General features: G+C 51.4%; 6 protein-coding genes across 6 annotated transcripts; 3 read left to right on the plus strand and 3 right to left on the minus strand.

Annotated features, from left to right (window-relative positions):
* Window positions 1-9: 9 nt before the first annotated feature.
* On the minus strand, window positions 10-1,040 carry VTN00DRAFT_363 (uncharacterized protein; the record flags this gene model as incomplete). Its single annotated transcript, XM_069429968.1, has 2 exons — window positions 10-912; window positions 975-1,040. 2 exons carry the CDS (start codon window positions 1,038-1,040, stop codon window positions 10-12), a joined length of 969 nt encoding a protein of 322 aa, XP_069291071.1.
* A 1,679-nt stretch (window positions 1,041-2,719) lies between these two features.
* VTN00DRAFT_364 (uncharacterized protein) lies at window positions 2,720-3,120 on the minus strand (the record flags this gene model as incomplete). Its single annotated transcript, XM_069429979.1, has 2 exons — window positions 2,720-2,985; window positions 3,078-3,120. The coding sequence occupies 2 exons, from the start codon at window positions 3,118-3,120 to the stop codon at window positions 2,720-2,722; spliced, it is 309 nt and encodes a 102-aa protein (XP_069291072.1).
* Window positions 3,121-5,384: 2,264 nt separating this feature from the next.
* Window positions 5,385-7,793, plus strand: VTN00DRAFT_365 (uncharacterized protein; the record flags this gene model as incomplete). The annotated part of the gene is made up of 12 exons (XM_069429990.1): window positions 5,385-5,633; window positions 5,713-5,796; window positions 5,851-5,926; window positions 5,984-6,048; window positions 6,117-6,221; window positions 6,272-6,365; window positions 6,415-6,740; window positions 6,799-6,856; window positions 6,905-6,998; window positions 7,054-7,241; window positions 7,292-7,351; window positions 7,402-7,793. The coding sequence occupies 12 exons, from the start codon at window positions 5,385-5,387 to the stop codon at window positions 7,791-7,793; spliced, it is 1,791 nt and encodes a 596-aa protein (XP_069291073.1).
* Window positions 7,794-8,362: 569 nt separating this feature from the next.
* VTN00DRAFT_366 (uncharacterized protein) lies at window positions 8,363-9,568 on the plus strand (the record flags this gene model as incomplete). Its single annotated transcript, XM_069430001.1, has 3 exons — window positions 8,363-8,391; window positions 8,541-8,690; window positions 8,779-9,568. 3 exons carry the CDS (start codon window positions 8,363-8,365, stop codon window positions 9,566-9,568), a joined length of 969 nt encoding a protein of 322 aa, XP_069291074.1.
* Window positions 9,569-14,641: 5,073 nt separating this feature from the next.
* VTN00DRAFT_367 (uncharacterized protein) lies at window positions 14,642-15,643 on the minus strand (the record flags this gene model as incomplete). The annotated part of the gene is made up of 2 exons (XM_069430012.1): window positions 14,642-14,997; window positions 15,334-15,643. 2 exons carry the CDS (start codon window positions 15,641-15,643, stop codon window positions 14,642-14,644), a joined length of 666 nt encoding a protein of 221 aa, XP_069291075.1.
* Window positions 15,644-16,005: 362 nt separating this feature from the next.
* VTN00DRAFT_368 (uncharacterized protein) lies at window positions 16,006-21,050 on the plus strand (the record flags this gene model as incomplete). The annotated part of the gene is made up of 6 exons (XM_069430023.1): window positions 16,006-16,650; window positions 16,747-17,205; window positions 17,386-20,232; window positions 20,300-20,383; window positions 20,446-20,834; window positions 20,915-21,050. The coding sequence occupies 6 exons, from the start codon at window positions 16,006-16,008 to the stop codon at window positions 21,048-21,050; spliced, it is 4,560 nt and encodes a 1,519-aa protein (XP_069291076.1).
* Between the last annotated feature and the right edge of the window lie 285 nt (window positions 21,051-21,335).

Below are 21,335 nucleotides of genomic sequence, written 5' to 3' on the forward strand. Positions count from 1 at the left end.
TGTACCGCACTATTGCTCGATCATGAACTCGAAACACCGATCTCCTTCCCCGATCGGGATCCGTTCCGCAGCATTGTCGAAGAGCGTCCGCTCAAAGTACTTGATTCGCCCCTTGTGGTCGACAAGCACGACCGTCTGCTTCTGGGTTCCATACAGGCCACGGCAGTAGGACGCCGGATCTGACGATCCATGTCCGTTCGCCAACACTTCGACCTTATCCTTGGCTTGACCCCCTGCGATCTCATCCGCAGCGCGGTCGACCTTGTCTTGTCCACCAATGACAGGGATAAAGACGCTGTTCCGTAAGTGGTTGATGTACGTCTCTAGCCCGGCTCCGTCCGCCAGTCTGGGGAGGGTATCTGTGCTCAAGACATCCAGGAGTCTCTGGATGAGTTCATCTTCGCCCTCTCCCGCTTGAACATGCGCCTCGATGGCCTTCTTCATGAGCGTCTCGCCCTGGATGATCTTCGGCCACGATCGATCCCCGAACGCGGTGTTGCTCAACCCGACCGTCTCGCCCCGGTCCTTCGCGACCCAGGTGATACGGTCGACATGCGAGACCCGGTTCGACATGATCGCCAGCGGCTCGTTGACTTTACCGCAGACGAGGCTGAACCCGCCCACGCTCTGCGCCGTGCCGCCGGAGATCATCTCCTCGATGAACTGCCGCGTGCTGCACTCGCGGTCGGGCGGCATCGCGAGCCAGCTGCTGACGATGGCGCCGCGGCTGCACACTCCGATGGCCTGGCAGGTCGTGTCTTCGCGGTAGTTAGTCAGGACGGCGATGCGCCCTTGCTTGGTGACGCCCATCCAGGTGCCATGGGCGGCGCGGGCGAGGTCCCGTGAGCCGAGGACGTGGGAGCTCGGCTCCGGCCACCAGTCGACAGAAGATGTCGGCCGGTGGAGGAATTCCTGGCAGGCACGTTAATCATCAAGAGAAGTAAATAACGACATTTCTGGGGTATATCACGTACATCTCGGTTGTCGATTACGATGAGCGAATAGGAAGGGTGCGCGGTTGATATTAGCGCGATGCACATCTTTGGGTCCTCTGTGATTTAATCCCTGGTCTTTAGATCTTAAGAGCGTTCCGTAATAGTCCTGTTGCAGATTCAGGATAAAAGGAATTCAAGATCTTTCAAAGCAATATGTTTATCAGTTGCGGAAAAACGAAAGCGTAGGAGCTATTTCCGAGTGAATTTATATGCGCTGAGTCCAAGACAACGAGGGACCAGCAGCGTCAGCGGTCAAGGCAGACGTCACGTCTAAATGCACGATCATGCTCCTGGAAGGAAGAGACATAGGCTCTCAGCAGCACACCTGACAGGTAGTATGCATCCAGGCAGTAGTCAGGCGAGGAAACGAAATCCGGGCCAGACGGGAGTGTGCGACAGACGCAGCCTGTCGTATGACACCGCTCGGACTCGGGTCAAGACGTCGACGTAGCTCGGCCGGTATGGATCTGCCGCCCAACGCCACAAGCTGCCTTCCACGACGCGGAGAAAACAAGCGACAAAAAAGGGATATCAACCTTATGATCTGAACACATTTTTCTTTTTTGCGACACATCCCCACTCTTTCCGATTCTCTTCCCCGCAGGGTTCCAAACTCTCGCCATGGTAATGTCATACAATGTTAATTTCTTTGGACAAAAGGCAAATCTCCGACACGGTTAGTCCACTGCAGAGCCACGCTTTCCCGCCGCTGCGGCTGCCACCGTCTGCGACGGTCGAATTTCCAGAAATTTAAAGACTTACATGGTGCCGCTAGGATCTCCCTACTAGCGTCTGTTGACGCGGCTATTTTTTTGATTGACGCATGGGAAATGGGGAAAGCTCGTTCGAGACCGTCTACCCGCAGCTTCTGTCAGATGTTCACGGGTTATCAATCGAATATACTGCCATAGTATAGCTGAAAGCTTTCCTAAATGTAGTTCCTCTCTGGCGGGCTACATGGAAAGAGATAAGGGTCGCAGCTATAGATTTCATTGCAAAGCTTATCTTGACTGTCGAAACTTCTATTTACATTTTTCAGAACTGCCAACTCTCATTTATGAATCACAGAGCTGACAGCTTCGGAGTGGCTGCAGAAGAAGATACCAGAAAGCGGCGTTCATTCATTCTAGCATCAATCTAACAGTCATAATGCTCGTAGATAGAGACTCCGCAAGATTTGAACCCAGTGACGGAGGATATCACTCAAATTCTCAAAGAGTTTGGCCTTGCAAATGTGGCAGTTTTCATCTTTATATAGACGAGACTTAGGTATTGACCTTTGCATTATCAACACGGTCAACATTCTGTTTCATGGTTATACGAAGAACGGAGACAGGAGGACATCAATTAGAGTCTGTTACAATTTTTTCTCTCCTGAAGACACTCAAGATCTGTTATTCAAGTGCAAGTAGCAGCAGTCAATGGAGACTACTTAGCAGAGAATTGATGGTTACCAATCTGCCAATGCCAGTTATTATACCACTAGTATCTCTCCCTCAAATGCCTTACCTTCTGCTGCTGCCTAGTTGCGTATCCTTTAGCAAAAGCTGTCATAGAGAGCCCATGGTACTCCCAATTGTGCAAATTATGGCGGATGCAGTCCAACAAAGAAGAACAGAATCAGGAAAAAGCAGAAGATATTTGCAACGCAATTGCATCTCAATGAAGATCTTCAGAAGTAAAGTTGATGATTCCTTGCTTGAGGTTCCGTGACATATCTCTGTCTAAGCGGAAAATGTCAGGTGACGATGCATGAGGCCACGTTTAACCGTATATTTTTGGTGGTCCTCGGCTTCGCTGACCTCGCCCAAATTCTCATCATCTTCAGCTAGCACTTTATCGAGGCCGTTGTTAAGGAGCTCCGTGCGGAACATCCCCATTGCCCTATCCACTAGGATCATAGTCTGGGTCCTCGTCATCGTTGTCCCCAGATTCTTGAATCTCTTCTTGGTTCTGCCTTTTTTGTACGGGACTTGCCGTTTCTTGATGACTGCACCATGCTACGTCGTTTCTTCCGTGCTCTTGGGTCTCTGAATGCCCTAAAATAGATAAAGTCAAAATAAAACTCCATGAGGCCCGCACCGAATTTTCCATGGATGTCGCCGTTTTTTTCTGAAAATCGCATGGCCACCGAGAGCCTCTTGTCTGCATTGCGTGCGTTTTGGCAATGATGTAGGCCCAGGAATCACATAAATTGATGTCGAGGGGCGATACCCTTGTCCCTAAATTCGGCTTTTCTTTCCTAATCTATACCAGGCTTCGTCATCCGTCCAATTCTGAGACAGCTCCAAAGTGGGCTCATGACTTGCACGAGCCGTATAACCCTGGGGCTCAGAAAGCCAACAATGTCCACCGTTGACAGTTCCAGCCACCTGGTTTCGAGCCAGAAACAACTATGTCCGATAGCTCGTCGTTGGTGCGATGACGGGGTCCAGGGCGCAAATTGAGGCTTTCCGGTCTCGGTCAGCCCCCGACCCAGAGCAACGTTCCATGTGGCCACCGAACTCGCGCCATTTCCAGTCCCAGCCGTCTTGCAGGAAAAAGATCCCTGGCATGCTTGATGTCTGCCGTGACCTGGTACAGTGCATGCTAACTGCGTGTTCGAGCAGCTTTTCTGCTTTTTCCTATTCGAGGGGTCCCGCCGGGAAATTGAATTTGGAAACATCCAAATTCAATATTCCGTCGGATGGTGGCTCCCATAATTACGTCAATCATGTCAGTGGAGGCTGTTCTGTATCCATCGCTCTTAAGCTCCAGAGTCCTTGATCCCCAGGCCCATTTTGTTGGTTGCAAAAAGCTTCATAAAACTGGCTCTTAATGATCTTCCTCTCCCCGAGATTCTCTGGTATCAGAGCTTCAGGCTCGATAATTAATGCGAGGGCCTATTAAATATTGGATTTTGTCTATGCCTTTAAACATTATGTGGTTGTAGATAGAAGGAGATAGACCACATCCTGTTATGCTCTTTTTTGATGCGAGTCATGTCAACTTTCGGAAATGTCAAGTTCAATCTGCGAACTACTGTTGGACTTTGGAGATCCTTTGTCCAGCATATGATTGCGGGGCGCTTCCAGGTGAAAGTGAATGCTCTTCTGCGCATTAATGCAATATACTATCAATTCACAGGATTATAATTCCTAGGAGAAAAGAAGAATAAACCCCATAGGCAAGTGGCCGCTCTTCATCAGAAATCTATGATTATTTTTGTCCGACATTATACCAGAAGGTTTTAAACTGCAAAAGTTGCTTCTAGGGCACACGGTACACGGTGCCAATCATTCCTTGAAACTCTGAAGTACCGATGATGTAGATGAATACTATAAATATGCGCATTAAAAGCTTCATATTAAAACAGGGAAGTAAAAAGGCCACGCAAGATATAAAAATAAGGTAGAGAATACCAGGGAGTATTTCCCATTTTAGCAGCAGATGCAACGGCGGCGGTAAGTACTAGCCTGTCAGTCCTGCAGGATGATATCACCGGAAGTCATGCATCCGGAGAGCATGCTTTTATTGTAGGGTGACAGATGGAAAAGCAGTTAACTGTAAGAGGGAAAGTATTTTTTGGCGCTTAAAAATTTTCCTGGGCCAATCCGTGGGAGAAGAAAAGAGGGTCCAGATCTGGCAGGCTGCAGGTGATGAAACTTGGCAATTCGAAGACGGTCACCGCGGCACATTCACAGCCGGCTCTCTCTTCCGCAAAACTGGTCGATTTGGTCATCTAGGTACTCAGTAGCGCAGCTAACGCCCAAAAATCCGTGGTCTGTGTGATGGGAATTGGGGGTACATGATTTTGTTGGTCCTGGGCAAGATCAAAGCCCGATCAGATATGATAACCGAGACTCCGGACCGCCGCTCTAGACCCTAGACTAGCGCGTCTCCAACACGAAGCCTCGTGCGCTGGAAAACTTTATAAAAACGCACCAACCCTGGGACGAAAAAAAGACCAGTGTCAAAAGAAGCGTAGTCTGAGACTCTCTGGTGGAGCACACTGCTGTCAGTGGAAAATGTCGGGCGAATGGCAACCCCGGCTCTCCCTCTTGGCGAGAAATCTGGCAATGGAAGACGACGGCCTGACGCCTCCTTCATTCGATGACCACTGATGGAGGCAAATTGGCTTATCTGATAAAATCTTGCACATGGCCAAGTGCCCAGACCGGGGCGTTCTCTATCCAGTTCCTAGTCTAGGGCGATGTCGGAGCTGAGCTCTCATTGACCTGCTTTCCCTGCTAGTGGGGAGGTCGATACGACTGGGGTTAAAAAGCAGGATGATCCTCGTGGGACTTCGTGCATTTCGTTCTCCTTTTCTCCTCGCCTCTTCTTCTATGTGCAGTCTGGTGCTGCTGTTTTAATTACTTCTTTCTCTATTCATCGAGAATCTGATCCAACATGTCGCGGGATCAGATAGATCAGAAGAACCCGGATGCCACGGATACCGTTGATCCCACGGTACCCGGCCGTGGCCCTGATGCTGATCCAGACTCGATCACGCTGTTTGGAAAGAAGAGCCCTGGTGTCCAGCGTATTGAGGTTATCTCTTCTCAGTTTCGCTTGATTGACAGGATTTGTCTCTTTTGCAGTATCTTTCTTCTTGCATATGTCTATGGCTTGGACGGTACAATTCGGTATACATATCAAGTATGTTGCTTCCATTCATAGAGCCAATTCCTTTCAGATAGGTATCTATATACGCTTACACTGACCCCTTTTACTTTAGCCCGAGGCAACAGCAGGTTTAGGGGGGCACAGCTTGCTGGCCGCCGTCAATGTTCTACGTGGCGTCATTGCAGCCGCAGCGCAGGTACTGTACCTCTGTCCGGATTCGAATTCTCTTCCTAGTGCTAATATGCATAAGCCAACCGCCGCAAAAATTGCAGACGTCTTTGGAAGAGTGGAATTGATCCTTGTATCGATCGTATTCTATGTTGTCGGTATATACATCCCTTGCCTTCGCAGTGTGAAATTTACATGGGCTCATTCGGGTATAGGAACAATTGTCGAGGCATCTGCGAAAAATGTGGAAACTTTTGCTGCTGGTGCAGTTCTCTATCAGGTAATCCTAGTCTTGCCCCTTATTCCTCTATATTCTTTGAACCTGGTATACTAACCTTTTCTGCACAGGTCGGCTATACGGTCATTACGCTGCTTGTTGAAGTCCTCATTGCCGACGTAACATCGCTCCGCTCACGTCTTTTCTTCTCATATATCCCAGCGTTCCCTTTTATCGTGAGTGATTTCCGGTCTCCACAATGACTACGTGTCTTAACACCACACAGATCAATACCTGGGTCAGTGGAAACGTCACTTCCTCTGTCCTTGGCGTGACAACGTGGAGATGGGGTATTGCGATGTTTGCTATAATCTATCCTGGTGAGTGGATCGATGGATATAAAAGGTGATATTCTAACTTTGCACCAAGTCTGCTGTATCCCTCTCCTCATCACCCTGTACGTAGCTCACTGGCGAGCGAAACGGTCCGGCGCTCTGGCGCCATACAAGAGCACGTTCCAGACGCTTGGGGCGCGTAGACTTGTGGTGGAACTTTTCTGGCAGTTGGATGTCATTGGTATAGTCGGGCTGATTGCTGTCTTCGCCCTAATTCTCGTGCCGTTCACCATTGCTGGGGGAGTTCATCAACAGTGGAAGACCGCCAAGGTCATTGCTACACTCGTCGTCGGTATCTGTTGCATCCCTGCTTGGATTATCTGGGAGAGCAACTGCAAGTATCCAATGCTCCCTTTCAAAGTGAGATTTCATTCATCTCCTTCTTATCACCACAGTTTTCCGGACTAACGTATATCAGCTGCTGAAAGATCGCGCAGTCTGGGGTGCTCTGGGAATTGCAATTTTCCTTAATACTGGTATGTACTTACAGCATCCGGTATTACTTCTTCTCTAACAATCTCTAGCTTGGTATCTTCAGGGCGATTACCTTTACTCGGTTTTGGTGGTCAGCTTTGACGAATCAATCATGAGTGCTACTCGTATTTCATCGTTCTACAGGTAAGAGTAGTGCCCTCATTATGTGTATGGTCAACTGTCTTCTGATTTGAAATAGCTTCTTTTCTGTGATCACAGGAGGTATCCTTGGCCTGATTGTTTTCAAAGTTCGTCGGTTGAAGCCATTCATTGTCTTTGGAACTGTGCTCTTCTTGGTTGCCTTCGGCCTCCTCATCCGCTTCCGAGGAGGTGCTGGGGGTAGTAACCATTCTGGAGTCATCGGCGCCCAAGTCTTGCTGGGAATTGGTAAGTTCTCTCTCTTGTTTGCTGCCCTGCCTTCTGCTAACCACAACCAGCTGGAGGATTGTTTCCCTATCCCGCTCAGGCCAGTATTCAAGCGGCGACCAAGCACGAACGTGAGTCTCGACGAGCCGCGATGCCACGGCTTTTTGCTAATCAGTTGCAGATTTGGCCGTCATCACTGGCCTGTTCCTGGCATCCTACAACATTGGAAGCGCCGTAGGAAACACGATTTCCGGATCCATTTGGAGTCAGGTACTCCCTGGAGAGCTTATCAACAGGGTCGGCAACGCGACTCTGGCTACAGAGATATACAACAATCCCTTCCTTTTTATTGCCTCGAACCCTGTTGGTACACCTGCAAGAGACGCAACGATAGAGGCATACCGGCATACACAGCGTCTCCTCTGCATTACGGGTATTTGCCTGACGGTACCTCTCATTGCATTCGCTCTCTGCATCCGCAATCCCAAACTTGGGAAGGAACAAAGTCTTCCCGATGCGGAGCAACAGAGCAATGGATCATCCGAGACCCAGTCACCAGGAACCGAGAGGTGATCATCAGATCAGAAGGGCTGGCGCTGCAGATATTCAGCATATCAGCATTCCGGAAAATGGAGTGTCACAATGTATTTACTGGCCAGAGGGCCTTACTCTCACGTTAATTAGCAGTATATAGAAAAGAAGCATTGTTGATGTATTCCAGGTTGTCGAAGCGTGGATGACGTAAGAACAGCGTGCGCGGAAGAACGGGTGATCTTCTCCGCGGCACCGGAAGCGGGACGTGCAGCTAGAGGCAGCAACGGTGTGCTTCTCCTTTTTCTGGCGAGCCATCTGTCCTCTTTCCTCCTTGCTGTCGAAGATGTTGACCTGAGCTGTCTTCTATCTGCAGCTGGAGAACAAAAATAGTTCTCTGGAGTCTTCTGATTCATGGTGTGTTGTCACTCTGCTGGCTGCTAAGTTGTCGGCTTAGGACTGGTCGCGTGCAGCTGTGCCCGCCCCGCACCAGCTGCAGGTGCTGTACGATAAGAACTTATCACTTTCTGCCCAACAGAAATTTCTTCAAAAGTACACTCTGCGGACTTGGAAGCAATTGAGTTATAGCTCTTCTCCTGGAATCCTCCGCGATGTTTGGAATATTCGCGGACCTGGCGTCGTAAGTGTTCCCCAGACTGGCGGTGTGCCTGTCCCCTGAGATTCAGCTACGATTGAGAGCTTCTCCGGTCTACACATGTTTCAGAGAATTGCTTTGCCGGATTTTTGCTCTGGGATCTGATGCTAATAACTCTTGCTTGCTTCCCTCAGCTCGGTCATCACTATCCTCTTCCCCGTCTTCGCTTCATGGAAGGCCCTCCGCTCCTCCGATCCGGCCCAGCTGGCACCATGGCTGATGTACTGGGTCGTACTGTCCGGCGTGCTGCTGGCTGAGTCTTGGACTGTATGGATTCTGGGATGGTATGGAACACTTGATACAGGGCCCCGGCCCGAAGCAATGACGTCGTCATTGGATGTTAGCTGACGTTCTATCTTCGGTCTATTCTAGGTTTCCGTTTTACAGCTGGATCCGTCTCGGCTTCCTCTGTTACCTTGTCCTTCCCCAGACTCAAGGGGCCAGATTCCTCTACGAGCAATACGTCGATCCGTATTTAGAACATCACGAGCGTGAGATTGACGAGCTCATCGGCCGCGCTCATGAGCGTGCCAAGGCCGCCGGGCTGCAGTACTTGAACCAGGCCATTGACCTATTCAGGGAGAAGGTTCTGGGCCTGCCTCCTCTGCGTCAAGAACCAGCAGCCCCTCCTCCCCCGACGGGACCTGCTGCATATGCTCAGTCACTTCTTTCCCGCTTCAACATACCCGCGACTACCACCGGCGGCGCTTCGGCGCCTTCGACAGACTTATTTTCTATGCTCAGCTCAGCTGTGACGGCCGTCACATCCCCCGCTGGCGGCAAGAGTGGTGATACACAGGCGGAGGCTCTTGCTTCCAGCAGCAGCACTCTCTTGCCTAGTAACCTAGCAGACGCTTCCCCTGAGGAGAAGGCCAAGTTCATTGCCACCCAGCGCCAGTACTTGGAGGTACTTCGCTCTGCCCTGGCGAAGGAGGAACGCAGTCTAGGCAATGGGAATGGAGGAGAGAGCAGCGAGAGCGACGACCTCACGTATGGCCTGCGGAAGAACCTCAGCGACAACTCGTTCGACCACATCGAGCACGATGATGTTCGCAGTGCTCGGGATCGCTCTCCCGCGGGTTGGTCATCAGGCTTGTTTGGCGCCAACGGAGAGGGAAGCGCACCTGGTGGTCCGGAGTCGGTTTCGCGGCGCAATCGGTAGATAAAAATTTGTGAGGTCGTCAGGCGTGGTCAAGATAGATAGGTTACTATGTAGATTGGATTTACTGCCTACCTAGGTACCTCGGTAGGTACGGGGTCATGTCTAGGCTTTTTTTTCGTTCCTCGGCATGTACAGTACAATCTTCCACCATAATTGTCATTGTAGTGCCCACTTTGCTCTAGAGCACACTATATAGAATGGCAAAACAAAGGTTTTCAAAGGCGTTGTCCCGCCCCTCCTGACCAACCATGGTAGTCCTGTCCGTCAATAGTTATTTCCCATGAACAATACTAGATGCGGTTGTACCCTGCCAATCTTTTCTCCCGGTGTGTTTCTCGGAGCACCCTTGGATACTCTGCGTAACTGGACTTCAGTTATATATACTCCAAAAATTGAACGTGTTCCCCCACGGAAATCGCAATAGGCCCATACATGTGATGCTTCTCGCTCCTGCGGTTTATCGATACCCTCAAGATGTATGTATATCTCCTTGGGTAACAATCTTCCCTGCTGAAAGATGTGGTCTGCTACCTGTTGGTTGAAATTCCGAGGCGGTCAAATGAATGGCTTTTTTTTAGCGTCAGATAAGTAATAGCAGCTTGGTTCAAGTTGACTAGCTCCCATCCTCATCCTCGCCAATTCGCAAGACAAGCGCAAGGATTATTTCTGCGAGACGCCGCGTCATTTCGGCGTCTCCGATATTCCACGGCCCGTACTGGTACATTTTATCATAAGTTTTAACTAATATAATATAAGAAGTCAAGGCTTTGAGGCTAGCAGTGAATGACAGTGAATGGGTTTGAGATTCAGATTTTGAGATTATAGTTCTGTTGCAACATCTGAACATGCTGGACGTATCTCCCGCTAGTAGAGATATTGAAGGCAGTGATGTCTGGTTACAAGTAGATGATAACGACTCCTGATAAATAAAGGGTTTCGTGGTTAAAACAGTATAATCGTCAATTGTCCCAAGACTGGACTGACATGTTGGAGGACGACCCGGATCGCTGCAGAAGTTATAAAAAAACCACATTTGCATTAAACGCATATGCGCCAGCTCTCCTCCTTGCGATTGATTGACCATTTGAATACGGCGTGAACGTGCCGGAACATAATCAGGGCACAGAGAGCAAGGAAATAAGACACTCCGCCTGCGCCCGACAGGGTTAGATGATTAGAAAACCATTTACCATGAGTGTTTTCCTGTTTCTCATGATCGCACATGCAATATCGAGGCCAAGCCTCGTCTAGCCTGAGTCTCATCAAGCATAAAGTTCAAGGACGCTTTTCTGTGGACTGGTACTCGCGTAGTTAAAAAAAGGATAATATTCTTTTTTTAATTCATACAATCCACCTATTACAGCACTGTAGACTTGCACAAAATATTTCCCAGAAACCTGGCTAGGTGGGTTGGATATGACCGCGCGTTGTTGCGGAAGATGGATGACGTCATATGGTACATGGGAACATGAGTTCGAAACTGAAAATTGAGGAGGATCACTTCGGTTTAGTAAATAGTTCTAGGATGCAAACATACATCGTTCACGCATAAAGAAGCGCGGCAGTAGAGCTCCTCGACATGAATGGTGATGTTATCATCATCCTGCTCCTGAGTAGGTATTTCTCCTTCCGCCAGGTACTAGTCCAGGAGAAACGTGCTAGGGGAGCATCCAAAGGGTATGGGCGATAATCTCGTCCTAGACTCGGGCTAGTTTCATCAAAAGAGGATCACTTCAGAACCACGAAAGCAGATTCATTTTGGATTGGCTCCCTTTTTTGTCAAGTATTGAAGCATTGTTCTCAAGATCACCGGATTGACGGATCTGGTCTTCAAGCTATACCGCTACCAAGTCACCACGGTCAAGCCCCTCTTTTATATTTTCTCTTGGGGACGGACCCAGAAGTTCTTTTTATGGTTGCGTCTCGACCGTAATGCCACACATCTGAGAACCGTTCACGGCAATCATGCAACTAAATTTTCTCAGCATAGGCTTAACATGGATTCGAATCATTCTATACATACACGTGTCCGTCGATGGCGCTTAGTCTGACGTCGGGTTGCGAGTTTTGTCGCTTTTTTTTGTCGCGGAAATCAAAGGAACTGCAGAAAACATTACCGACGAAGGTTTAAAAGCGATTTGTATGTCAACTTACCTTTTGACTTGTCAGATATGATCCATATCTCCAACCCCGAAGATATATGATAGTTCTCCCACGCCCGATCGGTACAAGATAGGCAAGTTTCACGTCCTTCGAAATTCATCCACCAATGATCTAGGATTCAGGTGACAATCCGGTACCTGGAATGAATGAAAAATTAAAAAGTCCCTCCCGATCTGATGGATCAGTCAGAGTAATCCAGAGAGAGTTAATTTTTATAGATTGTATATTGGTATTCAATTCGTCCTGATTTTGTCGTCCGACTTTTGAGAAGGACTTCTGGTGTGTTCAATAGGACTCTGGAGAAAGAACATGGACACCATTCAGTTGAAATACCATGCAGATATTAGCAGCAGAATTCTTTTACAATAGTAAGTAGAATAAGCAGAAGGAGCTAGGACTGTATAAGTATACTACAGGGATGCATCGTGACCTTGCCTCTTTGTCTACCTGGAAGTCTGGGGGTCCATAACGGGGTTTGTAGCGTCCCAAATTTCTTGGAGAATCTCACTCAATATCTTGGACGATTCAAAGCAAACTTTGTTCGGCGCTCGTATAGCATCAACGATGAGAATCCTTCTAGGATCGCTGGTCTTTCGAATATCTCAGTTGAATATAGCAATGTACGAACTAGTGTGAGATCCCAGCGAAATTGTTTGAGCCCCAGGCCCAGGTGTCACCATTTGAGTCGATGTCGAAGGAAGCAATGTGAGATAGATGCTATGAAGGTGTTGTGAAAACAGCGCTATTCATAATCAAACATCCCCCAAGCACCGTGACACAATCAAGGAACCATTGCATCTCGTGCAATCTTGCGGTGAAGGAGGTGGTCTATTAGGGTCGTTGGTATAGGGTAGAATAATGTTACCTGAGCAACTTTTTCCGCTCCGTCTGACAATTGGAGAGCTCCTTCATTTCAGGTTGATAGGCAATTCGGGATCTCACGGGAGGCTAAGATTGTATTGTTAATAGTATGCTGATAGGGGCGCAGCTAAGGAAAAGAAAAAGATATTGGAAGACATTGGATAAAGTTAAAGGCCGGAATTTGTATACGGGTTCGGTGGTGAGTAGATACAATTTACTTGATTATAGAAGGTTGCTTCCTGGGGGAACGAGGTAAAACGGTGAACGTGCTCTGTGAAGTAGGGCGAGATCAATAAATATAAACCACATGGGAGACAGCGATCCTTCCCGGTACAAGCTGGAACAGTGAATTTTGACGAGATTAACCCTAGAAGGAAGTTCTAACTAGAGATTTCCTCCGTCCCCAAGGAAAACGAATCAAAAGCTGTCTGTACTAATGCCGTATACAACTGCATTCTTCTTGCCGGCTTCTTTCCTGATGTGATGAACAGCAGCTAAGATCTAATAGTAATAATAGATCAGGCCAGACTCCAAGAAGGTTGGTTCCCATTTGTTCGGGGTTCCCATACCAGACATTGAAGTTTGCGTTCTTGAAATTTTATCTTGTATGTAAAATATATGACTCTATATTATAGACTGGTCTCACATTGAAGTTGCAAGGGTTCTATCTGGACTCGAGGTTTCAAGTTAGGCAGTCATTCATAAGCAACAGCTTCTCTCGTTTGATTCGGTGGACGGCTAGAGTCGTTGGATCGGATCAGCGTCCTAAAAAGGTTGAAAAGCCTAAGCAGTTGGGTAGTGGACAGAATGAGTGGATCGAGTTTCCCTCCTGATATTTCTTTTTTCGAACAGTCGGCTGTAATTTAGTGAAGGGTTATTACTTTCACTCTCTCCGGGAGTGGATGTTTTAAGGCTCACGGCTGATTAAGTAGTACTATTTAATTCTCTCGTACGATTTCACCTGGGAAGATCAATGGATCGGGTAAGTCTCTTGATTCTGTACTAACATCTATATACATAGCTATATAGGTAGCTATGATCAAAATAGTTTAACGAGGACGAGTGTGAGTACTGTGGTTGGCAGATATACTTTCCATGTACAGTACCTAGGTAACTTTCATATGGGAGGAGTTCACCACGCTTTTGGGTAATTCTCTCCGAACTCTACGACTACTGTGTGCATACTTGGATAGCGGGGTAGAACAAAAGAAACACATGGTTTTCCGATCAAGTGTTCGGAATAGTTTGTGCGGTGCAATGGTTGCCATGCGGATGCCTGACGGGCATGCCCGCACGTTCTACTGCGTGACCGGTTGGAAACGGTTAGAATGGAGAGCTCTATTATTGGGTGAGGGGAAGCGCCCCACAGGATGAAGATCGGATCGCATCGGGGCGCAGAGATTGCTTTGTGCCCAAGGTTATCGATAGCAAAGGCATGTGCGCTGTTCTGTCCCAACGATTTTCGCTAGTTCCGATAGTCGATGGCTCGATACGACGTGGCCATGCCATGATGGCATCAACACTCAATAATCCCTCTCTCTTGAGTGGCACCGGATTTTTGAATTTTTCCCTCTTTTCTAGCGGATTTTAAAGCCCGTTATTCCCGGGCTCGGGCCCGATGGTGATGCCCGGTGAGCTGACTCGGGCGACAGGACTACCTAGTCGTCCGTCGTCGCGTTTACGCGAGGGATGATTGGCGCGGTGGTCAATCGACGGGAGCCAGCTGTCCCGGAGCCTTTTTTGGCATTAGGACCGTGGGACGGGGTCTCGTTGCCATACTGCGTGTCATTTGGTTCTTGGCAGCCTGTCAAGACTGAAAGGGAAAGGGGAGAGATATTAATAATGTAGATGGTCGATGAGGTAGGAAGGGATAAAAGACATTGTGAAGAATACTGACAGTGAATTATTAGCAATTATCGATATCCTTTTTCTTTTCTTTGTGGGAATCCGTAGCACAAGGTTTATTACTACTGGCCCTTTTTTCTGCATGCGTTGTCGCTTGTTCTTGCATTGGCTGTTACTATTTAATCTTCTTGTCTACTACCGCTGCTACGACGTGCCCTTTGGGTGCTGATCCACCTGAACCACCGTCTGTCGGCAACCTCCGCAAACGAGATCAGATGACGCTGTTGTGGGTGTGTTCCAGGGCTGCTTTACTTGATGTTGCGAACTCCTAAGCCTCATCGGTCGGGGATTTCCCTTGTCACGTTTGAGGCCTTTGCTGCAAAGCCACGCGGGACGGAGCGATGTCATGCAAGGTTGAAGGAGGGCAAAGAGAGCCTCACAGGTGACCAGGAAAGACGCGGTTCCAACCTGCTGGTCCTCGGTGGCTGATGGATGTGCGGACGCAGCATTACACCGTAGTTCTGCAGCTTCGAGCTGCACTTGGCACAGGTTCCCATAGGCTGTAGGGGTCAAACGTTCCATGTTTCCTGCGACGGAAATCCAATTCCATTGTTATTCTTCTGGAAAGGATGAGAAAGGAAGAAAGAAGGGGAATGATGGCTGTGGTGGCGGAGAGAGAGCTTGCGACGATGGCAAAGGCCGTAGGCTTGTCTGTCGGGTCGATGACGGCAGATCCGCACAGGCAGGCCAGAGTAGTACAAGGGACAGCTCAGTGCTGCAGGATAGGAAAAGATGTCTGGTGTTGTGCTGGTAGTATCCAAGACTATGTAGGGTAGAGCCGGGCATCGCTATGTGAATGTGATGTGATGGTATCCAAGGCGCCAGGAAGCGCTCGCCAGGTGAGGGTAACGCGACCGCGCAGACCTTGAGAAACCGACCAGACTGGCATCTCAGACTGAGCACGTCCTGTTCCTCTCCAGCCACGGCGTTGTGCGCAGAAGCCCGTCGTCTCCTTGTTGCCGCCGCACTCTCGCCCGGCTTGTAGCGACCGCCCTCGCCTCGCCCCCAAGATCCCTCGTCTCCCTCCTCCCATCCTCTGCTCTCTCCATCCCATCTCCCACTCCCAGCGGATCCTCTTCTTTTATCGAAGCAGGACGATCGCGGATACACCTCTATTGTTGTGTCATCCGTTCGTGAGCTCTCCATCACCTGTTGTGGTGAGGATTCACAGCCAATCCTTTATCGAGCGAGTGCTTTGATTTCCCTCCCCCCCCCTCCCCTCCAAAGAAAGTCCACACTTTTTTTTTTCTTCCTCGGAAACTTCGTTTTCTCACCACCACCTGGTAACCCTTCTTCACCACCCTCTTATCCCTCCCCATCCGCCCTTTTTGTGCGGTCGCCTTACTCTTCTCTAACGACTCTTACCCCGCGTGGTCTCCGCTCCTCAGCTCCTCTGCGTTGTTCGAGCTGGATCCGGAGCGTGTTCTTGACCCCATTTTGCGCGACCTGACATCACAGCACATCATCCACCTGGTCTCATCGCGGATAATCCCAGCACCACCTGTCTAATGACCTCGATCTCTCAGAAGCCAGGCCTTCAACCACCGCAGCAGGGACAGAGTAACACCACCCCCGCCGCCTCGCAAGCGCACTCGCCCTCCCCCTCCGTCAGCGGCTCCAGGTCCTACGCGAACGCCACCAAGAAGCCTGCGTCGTCCGACTCGACCAGCGCTCCTGTCACCGTCGGAGGCTCTGCGCAAGCAGCTCAACATGGAAAATCGCCTTCTGTCTCTCCTGTGAACGGCAAACCCATGCAGCAGCCTCAGTCGTCGGGGCTGACCATCGTCAACGGTGGTCCCCAGGGCGATCACACCCGAAAGCCCTCGGTCACCATCAGCTCGGCCGGGACCAGCGGCTACATCCCCAACGGGGGCCCTGCTGGCGGTGCTCCCAGTCGCACCAACAGCATCCAGTTCGGTTCGATGAACCAGCAGACCTCTCCCAACATGGGGAACCCCGCCGTGTTGGCAAACCAGAACCAGTCCAACCTGGGCGTCGCGCAGTCGATGAACCCGAGAATCACATCCCCCCAGACTTCCCCATCGCCGATTCCACAGCCTGCCTCGAGTGGTGGCCGGCCGCCGCCATCGACATACCAGTCTCAAGGGAACGGACCCAACTTTGGAAGCTTTGGAGATTCGGGCGACGCCAATGTAAGTGCTAGATCGTGGATCTCTCTTTCTGTCTTTTGAGAGATTCTTCCGAGTACCTTACTCTTTTTGCATAGCTGATCTTGATGTTTAACATAGCGGCAGATGCGCCCTTCTCCGCAGGGACCTCTTGGTCCTGGCCCACAGCCAAGTCATCTTCGACGGGAATCGTCGCAATCTACACATAGTGACATGAGTAACCACATGGCTGGCGGTCCAGGCGGTCCTGGACGGGGCGGATATCCTCATCAGGGCGGCCGTGGCCGCGGCTACTCACAGTCTGGATACCAGGGACAGATGCCTTACTCCCCAGGCCCCAACTTCCGAGCGACGCCCAATCAGCCCCGAGGGGGACCGAACATGGGACCCCAATTCCACGGCCATAATCAAGGACGACCTCTCGCTCCGCCGTTCCCTAACTCGCCACATCAGGCAAACCGGAGTCCCGCACTGGCGAACTCGCACCCCGCCACTCCACAGATGAACCCGGTCCCAATGGCGCACGCGCAGATGCCGGCCCAACACTACGGGTACAACCAGCATATGGCACCCCAAACTGTGAGGCTCCACTCTCCTTCTGTTAAACCCCGTCACCCGTTTTCGAAGAGACAGAATGGAACCCGTTTCTCCTCTTCGAAACCCTACCCTTCTTCTTCAGTGAACCTACCACTACCACCCCCAAATCTTGCACCCGAAAGTGGCCAGTTCGAGCAGTATCTAACACTGATGAAAAATCAGACCTACCCTCATGCCTATGATCCGAACTACGCCGCCTACTACCAACCCGCCTATGGCATGCCACAGATGCAGTACATGACGCCACCGTCGCCGCAACCCCGTCCTGGGATGCCTTATACCCCTCAGGGTCCTTATGTCCAGGGCCAGTACCCCGCTGCTGTTCCTCCTCCTGCGCAGGCAACCCCGTTGTCACGAACGCCGTCGCAGATGTCTGCGAGCGAGAGACCTGGCTCCAGCGTCAGTCAAGGGCAGCCTACAGGCCCTCCAGGCCATTCTCACAACCCCAGCAGGTCATCTAACAGTCCCGCTCCGCCTAAGAACCACTTTGTCATCCCTCCTACGAAGAAGAATCCTCTCATTATAAAGGATCCCGGCAGCGGTGCCGTGAAGACGTTCGAGAAGCAGCCCGCCTCTCCCGCCCGCGGCAGTCCGTCGCCAGTCAAGGGATCCACTCCGACTCCACCTCCACGCACCGGCAGCGGTGCTGATCACACTCGATCTGAGAGCAAGGTCAAGACAGACGAAGAGAAGAAGAAGGAGCTCAAGGATGCTGTCCTCCAGAAGATCGAAGCAGACGAGGCCGAGCAGCGCCGGAAAGAGGAAGAGGAGGCTGCGCGCAAGGCCATGGAGGAGCTTTCTCTGAAGGAGAAAGAGGAGAAGGAGAAGGAAGAGAGGGAGAAGGCGGAGCGTGAGAAGGCCGAGAAGGAGAAGGCCGAGAAGGAGAAGGCTGAGAAGGAGAAGGCCGAGCAGGAGAAGGCCAAGAAGGAGCAGGAGGAGAAGGAAAAGGCTGAGAAGGAACAGGCCGAGAAAGAAAAGGCCGAGAAGGAGAAGGCCGAGCAAGAGAAGGCGGCTGCAGCCAAGGAAGCCGAGGCTGCTGCCGAATCTAAGCCGGCCGATGAAGAGAAGAAGGACGCAGAGAAAGAAGAGCCAAAGAAGGCTGAGGAGAAGCCAGCTGACGAGGATGAGATTGACTACGAGGCCATCGAACGGGAGCTGGCTGAGATCGAAGCTAAGGAGGCTGCCGCTGAAGCCGAATACCAGCGGAAGAAGCAGGCTGAGAAGGAAGAGCGGGAGCGCAAGGAGAGAGAGGAGCGCGAAGCCTGGGAGGCTAACATGAAGAATGCTGAGCGTGAAGCAGAGGCCGCGGAAGAAGCTCGTCTCAAGAAGCTGGAAGCCGGCGAGGATGAGGCTGCGAAGAAAGAACGAGAGGAAAATGAGAAGCTCTTCGCCTCCCTCAGAGGCAAGGGCGCTTTTGCTCCTCCCGCCTCGACAGCTGCTCCAACTCCCGCCGACAGCGGAGCTGCCACCCCTGTCTCGGACATGGGCCCGCCGGCCAAGCCTGCCGCCGCCGCCGCGAAGCGGGAGAAGCCCGCTGCGCTCAAGCTTGAGACCACCAAGCCGGTCGAGCCTCCGCAGCCAAGCGCTGCCATGAAGTCTCTCCAGAGCGCTCGATTCATCGAGGACCCGTTCAAGGTCAACTACCCTCCTTCGATCGTCTCTCCCAACCCCGCTCTCAATGCGAACGCCCCGGCCGACCGTAAGTTCAAGTACAACAAGGAGTTCCTCCTGCAGTTCCAGAATGTGTTTAAGGAGAAGCCATCTTTGGATTGGGATACCCGTGTCCGGGAGACCGTCGGCGAGAGCGGTGACTCCGCACGCCCGCAGTCTGCTCGTACGCCAATGATGGGTGGACGCAACACGTCGCGCCCTGGCATCCCACAGAACTTCCAGATGGGAACCTTCGGCCAGACGCCCGGCAACAGACAATCCCTGCCACCCGGAACCACTTCAGAGCAGCGCTTCGCGCTCTCGAATGCGGCCCGCAGCTCAATGGGTCCCAACCCATTCGGGCAGTTCGGACGTGTGGGCATGGGTGCTCCCTCTATGAGTCGCACCAGCTCGTCCGCCGGCATCCATGGCAACCTTCCTTCGTCCCCGCGTGTCTCCAGCAGCCGCGCCGGTACCCGGTCTGGCAGCAAGCGTGACAAGGCAGCGGCGAAGAAGGAGGAGGAAACCAACAAGGCCATGCCTCTCACCGCTGGAAAGGAATTCAAGGCGCTCACGGTCTCTCAGACTGGCTGGAAGCCACACAGCATCCGTCAGGCAGTCGGCCCTACTCCCGCTGGTGAAGGCCACCTGACTCCTGATCTCGTCCAGCGGAAGGTCAAGGCCAACCTGAACAAGATGACCCCCGAGAACTTCGACCGTATCTCCAACCAGATCCTCGATATTGTCTCGCAGTCCAAGGATGAGAGCGATGGACGGACTCTGCGCCAGGTCATCCAGCTTACCTTCGAGAAGGCTACGGACGAGGCTCACTGGGCCCCCATGTACGCCAAGTTCTGCAAGCGTATGCTTGAGAGCATGAGCCCGGAGATCAAGGACGAGAACATCCGTGACAAGATGGGCAACGTCGTCACTGGTGGTAGTCTGTTCAGGAAGTACCTCCTCAACCGCTGTCAGGAGGAGTTCGAACGTGGCTGGAAGGTCAACCTTCCCCCGAAGCCCGAGGGTGTGACCGAAGAAGCCGCCATGTTGTCCGACGAGTACTACGCTGCGGCTGCGGCCAAGCGTCGTGGTCTCGGTCTGGTCAAGTTCATTGGTGAGCTCTACAAGCTTGGTATGCTGACGGAGCGTATCATGCACGAGTGTGTCAAGAAGCTGGTCGACTACGAGGGCGTTCCTGACGAGGCCGAGGTTGAGAGCTTGACCAGCCTGCTCCGCACCATCGGCGGCAGCCTGGACGCCTCCGAGAAGGGCCACGCGATGATGGACGCGTACTTCGTCCGCATCAACATGATGATTGAGACCGCGGGTCTGCCCAGCAGACTGAAGTTCATGCTTATGGTAAGTTCCAGACTTCCAATGTGTAATTTGGTAAAAAAGTGGCATAGGCTGACTGACCGACTCTCAGGATGTTGTTGACTTGCGAGCGGCCAACTGGAAGTCCAAGGATGCTGACAAGGGTCCTAAGACCATCAACGAGATCCGTGAAGAGGTAAGTACCTGGCACTCCGCTTCTTCGATTTCAGGCTCAGAATTTCTAACTCGCTCTTCCAGGCTGCCCGCCAGCAGCAGGAGGCTGAAATGGAACGTCTCCGCCAGCAGGCAAGCAGAGGTGGTCGCCCACCCTTGGGACGTGGCGATGCACGCAACTTCTCCGGTGACTTCAGGAACCAGCCGCCGCCTCCAGATTACGCTTCCAGCAAGGTTGGAAGCGATGATCTGCGCCGCCTCAAGAGCACCCGGAACACAAACCAGCCCCCGTCCTTTGGACCATCCAGCATGTTTGGCTCCCGCAGCAGCAGTGGCCGTAAGAACCTAGGCCCTGGTGGCAATCTGGTACGTGGCAGCGACGATAGCGGAGCCAGCAGCCGCACAGGGACTCCCCCCGCCGGAAAGGATAGGAAGGAAGACAAGGAGGCTGCATCCTCTATAAATGCGTTCAGGTGAGGATTGCAGCACTGCTTGTCCCCAAGGCCCCCGATATTCCAAGTTCAGGAAGCTAATGTCTAATCCGTGGATCCAGCGCTCTGGCTAGTCTGGAAGATCGTGATAACATGGCCACCTCTCCGCCATCAAACCCGTCCTCTCCTCCGTTGACGAAGTCCCGACCCGCGATTGAGCGTTCGAAGTCTCCCTCCAAGGACGAAGGTGCAGCATAGACGACCTGAAATGTCACCTTGATTGCATTCTTCCGGAAGGACAGAAGAAAATATGGGTTTTCCTGTTCTTTCTTCCTTTCTTCCCATTGCCTGGCGTCCCCCAGCGGGTCTGCTTCGTATTTTTTTTCCGACTATTCCTGGTTACTAATCAATCACTTGGGTGGAACTGCACAAAGTGTAGTATACTTCTCAAAACCTGTGGAGGAAGGTGAGAAGCGAGAGATTGGTTGCCGGATCATGTTGTTTTTTTTTTTTTGTTCTTTCAATACCCGGAGAGCATGATGG

The sequence above is a fragment of the Thermoascus crustaceus genome (genome assembly GCF_041956765.1).
Source record: "Thermoascus crustaceus strain CBS 181.67 unplaced genomic scaffold VTN00scaffold_1, whole genome shotgun sequence".
NCBI classification, from domain to species: Eukaryota; Fungi; Ascomycota; class Eurotiomycetes; order Eurotiales; family Thermoascaceae; genus Thermoascus; species Thermoascus crustaceus.